This window comes from Adiantum capillus-veneris, chromosome 17, assembly GCF_014529385.1.
Source record: "Adiantum capillus-veneris isolate H3 chromosome 17, ASM1452938v2, whole genome shotgun sequence".
In the NCBI taxonomy this organism is placed as follows: Eukaryota; Viridiplantae; Streptophyta; class Polypodiopsida; order Polypodiales; family Pteridaceae; genus Adiantum; species Adiantum capillus-veneris.
Genome location: NC_140947.1, coordinates 2,902,988 through 2,907,837, shown reverse-complemented (window position 1 = coordinate 2,907,837; position 4,850 = coordinate 2,902,988). Strand labels below are relative to the sequence as shown.

Sequence of the window (4,850 nt, the reverse complement as noted above, 5' to 3'; positions counted from 1 at the left end):
AATTGGTTGAAGGTAGTGTTGAAATCATTTAGATGTGTTGTTACAATGCTTCTCTCTTTCACTTGTTAAATGAAGAGCATCTTGATAAGGTATACCTTGTTAAAAGCTCTCTCTTTCTCATAAGCGTTGCATAATTTTTTCCAAAGAGATCTTGTGGCCTTGTCATTGATGACAATAAAGATACAACCAAATGTAATCAAATTGTAGATTTTACAACACATCCAACTCTAACCAATCCTTGGTAGATGTAGTAGATGGCTTACCTACCAAACCATTCAAAGGTATCAATTTCTTCTTTTGAATAAGAACATCTTGTACTTGCTCTTAGAAATTGCTACCATGGAACTTTATTAGGAAATATTTTAGAGAGAGCAAAAACGAGTACAAAGACCAAGAGGGATAGGGGGGGGGCGGGGGGAGGGGGGGGCGGCGGGGGGGACTTGGATACTAGAACGTCACTAATGGTGAAAGATTTAGAGTGACTTGTAGCAGTCCGTCCGGACGTGTGTGAAGGAACCCAAATTAACTCTCTCTTCTACGTCTCTGGGATTCAAACGTGCCCAACTTGTTCCATAAGGCAAGATTGATCCTTGGTAGAGGAGGAGCCGGCTGCAGAAAAGAGAGATGAAGATCACCGTGATGACCAGAGATGATCGCTTCTTCTCGCTGGACGTGGAGGCAGAGGAACTTGTGGAGAACGTGAAGGCACTCTTGGAGGTGGAAACAGGCGTCTCCATGCCCTTGCAGCGCCTGCTCTACAACAGCCGCGATCTGCCCAACTCCTCCACTCTACGATCTGCTGGCGTTATAGAAGGTGACCTTCTCATATTGCATACGGTTGCGCCATCGCCAGCCCCTGCCCCCACTCCTCCAGGTAACAATTTGTCTCTTGCCACTGATGGATCAGCTGTTGATCCCCGTGCCCTCCAGCAGCACCTCCGCAGCAATCCGGAGATGATCAACCAGCTTCTTCAAACTAACCCAGAGCTCGCCCAGGCCATTTTGGGGGATGATTTGGATGCCCTCCAGAACTTCTTACGCCAGCAACACCTTCATAAGCTCGAGCTTCAGCGACAGCAGCAGGAAGAGCTTGCCCTCCTCAATGCAGACCCCTTCGATGTTGACGCCCAGCGCAAGATTGAGGCTGCTATCCAGCAGAAGAATATCTATGAGAACTGGGAAGCTGCTATAGAGCACAACCCAGAAGCTTTTGCAAGAGTTATTATGCTCTATGTGGATATGGAAGTCAATGGTGTGCCAATCAAGGCCTTTGTTGACAGTGGCGCGCAAATGACAATCATTTCCAAGAGTTGTGCTGAGAGATGTGGACTTTTAAGGCTGCTGGACAAGCGGTATGTGGGCATTGCGAAAGGCGTTGGGCAGTCTGAGATTGTGGGCCGTATCCATGTGGCACATATCAAGATAGGGGGCAAATTCTTCATGTGCTCGTTCACGGTTTTGGAGCAATCAGATGTGGAGTTTATGTTTGGCCTTGACATGTTACGGAAGCATCAATGTTCAATCGACTTAAAGGACAATGTCTTACGAGTTGGGGGAGGTGAAGTCGCTGTTCCTTTTCTGCATGAAAAGGACTTACCAGAGCATGTGAAAGAACACTATGAAGCGATGTCATCAGAAGGAGCATCCACATCTGCGATGGCCCCACAAGGTGCACATTTACCCAAGAAGGCTTCGGTGCCAATCTCCGAACGGCAGCTACCTGTGCAGGCTGCCCCACCATCAGGAGTCTCGTCTGAAATGGAAACGAAAATCGGAAAGCTGATGCAACTTGGTTTTGACAGGAATGCGTCTCTACAAGCCCTGCAGCTCTTCAATGGGAATGAAGAGCAAGCTGCAAGTTATTTATTTGGAGGTTTCTGATGCCTCAAATCGATGTACTGATTCTTTGACAAGCTTAAATTACCACTGATGAAGGTGCTTTTTTTTTGGGCAGCTCTTCTTGTGTGCTATCTGGATACAGGTTTCTCATGAGAATTATTCTTTTGTATTGTAAGTCCGATTCACCAAACTGTGAAAATAAAGTTGGTCCGGTAATAGCTTGTAAATGCCATGAGTCTTGACAGATGCATCGCAAGAGTAGTCTCTAGAATGGCCTTTGTTGAAGTTTCGTCACTTGCTTATGATGTAGATTTCACAACAGATTGAGCAAGCAGCGACTACTAGATTAGTACCTTCCAGAGTATACACGGGTAGTATGCATGTACCCGAAGCATAATGGCTGTGTTCATGTAGGGATGCTTAATCCTGGATAAGGTTCATGTTTCAACATGCTTAGGTGTTGATCCTACTAATGGCGGATATGTAGAGTCTGTTTTGTCATAAGATTTATTTCATTTGTTCTGGTTGTATGTCAACTTACTCGAGGAAATGACCTTCATGAAGGCTCTATCACTGTCGTTTATAGTATACAATCTTCTGCACTAGGAAGCCTTTTTCATGGTTGTAAGATTGTAAAGAGTGACTGTTGATTCTCTTGTGGTCATTGTGTGTAAACTGGATAGCTTGATAACTAGCCGAGGTCACTGACTGGATTTTGCGATATTTGAGTGTGACTTCTGGGTTTGTGTTGGTTAGAGTTCAGGTGAGGTTAGCTGGACTGGAAAAAAGAGGGCCAGCTTTTTCTAATTGATGAGCCACACACATACAATACACAGTGATTTCATGGATCGTGTGCGTCTTTGGAGGGCATAGGTCCTTGCACACACACACACACACAAATGAAATGAAATGTTATATTAATGTCTTCAAGTGGCCAAAGTGACCTATGAGACCAAAAGTTACAATTGGTGAATTTGGTAGTGTCTTGAGTACAAAAAGTACAAACTAAAACTAAGACAAAATAGGTGGGGAGAGGTGATGGGGTGAAGGTTGATATAATGGGTTGGTTAATACAAAAGCTGAAACAAAGATGGATCAAAAGAGATACAAATCATCAAATGAGGTCCCTCATCGGTCGTTGCTGAATCTCATCAATATCTTCCATGGTCAATTTTTGCCTGGTCATCTCGTATGTCGAGCTAGGATGGCTTGGTCATCTCGCATCTTGAGAGAGAGAGAGAGAGAGAGAGAGAGAGAGAGAGAGAGAGAGGGCAAGGGTGGCGGGGGGACGAGATAGAACAGACACTTCCTTAAACCTCAAACCAAGGGCATGTACTTCTCACTTATGTATTCGAAGGATTTGTTCTCTTTGCTTAATAAGCATCGGGCAAAGCAATGGTTGAAGTCAATATATGAGGCAGTCACGAAGAATATATGGCGCTCGCAATGGCCATGGGATGAAGGTCTTTGTATGGAAGGTTTTATGGGGAGCCTTCATGACTGGGGTGAAGGTTCTTACTAGGGGAATTGGTTGAGATAGATGCCTGCAATGCAGATCGGCTGAAGACCTCCCTCATCCATTCAAGGAGTGTTTGGCAATTTATGGCCTTGCTAGAAAAATTTGCAAATGGGTTCAAAAAACCTGGCAAGTAGGATTCTTAAAGAACGATCTTTTCTTGGGAGGGAAGGTATATAAGAGCCAAGTGCTACTTATCTTATTGTAAATAGTGAGGTACTTTAAACATGTATGGATGGCATGGAATTGTCTGATTTTCAAGAACACCATGGAAATAGCTAAATTCATAGAAATAATCTAAGAAAGCAAGGTTTGATCATCGCGTTGGGAAACAAACGAACTCTAATGACTGGAACAAGGCCTGTGGGCTCATTCCTTTCATGGGGTTTCTCCCTTGTCAACCGATGTATTTATGACCCTTTAAAGGTGTGATGGCTCGTCACGAGCATGGCAAGAATTTGTAATTTTTTGGTGATGTTAATATAATCCACTCACAATTGTGAATTTTGCAAAAAGAAAAGAAGAAAAAAGGAGAAGAGGCATTACATGTATTACATGTAACATAGCTATACCAAAAAGTGTTTGCAACTACTTGATGTGCAATCATGCTGCTGAGAATATTACCAACATTTAGATTTATTTCTAAATTCTAAATCAATTTCCAAATTTTGACCTACCATCATGAGATACTATGATAGAGAAAATGCAAACCGGTTAGCGAGGTATCATGATTGGTTAGTGGTCCCCTCTTAATCAGACCCCTACCATATGTCAAAGTTGAGGGTCTAGGAGCCTCAGTGCTTGACATGTATGACAAATGCTTCTAGATATGATGTATCAAAAGAAACTTGTAAATCACTATTGATTGGGTAGGATTTTATTCTGAGATCGAGTCCAATGTTTTGACTCCTCGAGTGCCACATTTTCTATAAAGAGTGGTAAAGTTGGTGGAAGTCAAATCAAAATTAATCCAATTGGATGTGTTTGGCACCCATTGGGCTTAAGAAGGCAAAAAATGGGCCATCTTGGAATATTATTTGTCATGGTCCATGGATTTTGGAGTTTGAGGGGGTGGGGGGGGGGGGCACATGGCACCTTAAAAAATGCCACATGGGATAGCAAGTAATGGTGGGAAGGGGTATATATAATCAAAAGTGCTACACTCAATTGGTATCACAAGGGGAGCCCCCTCATGGGGAGCTCCTTGGCCATGGCACCTACATGTTGTCTCCTTCCCGCTGTGGGTGTTGTGCACGACATAGTGTGGTAGCATTGATGTTGTCAGCGATGGCGCCATGCCATTGTCAGTAGTTGTTGGTGGTGCTCTTGAGGTGGTTCACACCCCGGGTGATCCTCTGGCCGGCCTTTATGCAAAGTAGAGCATAAGGGTCTTTTATGTGGTGAAAATTCATTTTCATTGTGGCATTTCAAGCTTGAAAGGGGAGACCATTTGTATGGGCTTCCTAAAGATTTTTGGACAACAACCAAAAGAGGA

The 4,850-nt window shown here is 43.7% G+C and overlaps 1 protein-coding gene across 1 annotated transcript; it reads left to right on the top strand.

The window, feature by feature from the left end:
- The first annotated feature begins 538 nt into the window (after nt 1–538).
- On the top strand, nt 539–2,066 carry DDI1 (ubiquitin family protein). The gene has a single exon (XM_086486164.1). The coding sequence runs from the start codon at nt 625–627 to the stop codon at nt 1,879–1,881; it is 1,257 nt and encodes a 418-aa protein (XP_086342290.1). The 5' UTR covers nt 539–624; the 3' UTR covers nt 1,882–2,066.
- The last annotated feature ends 2,784 nt before the right edge of the window (nt 2,067–4,850 follow it).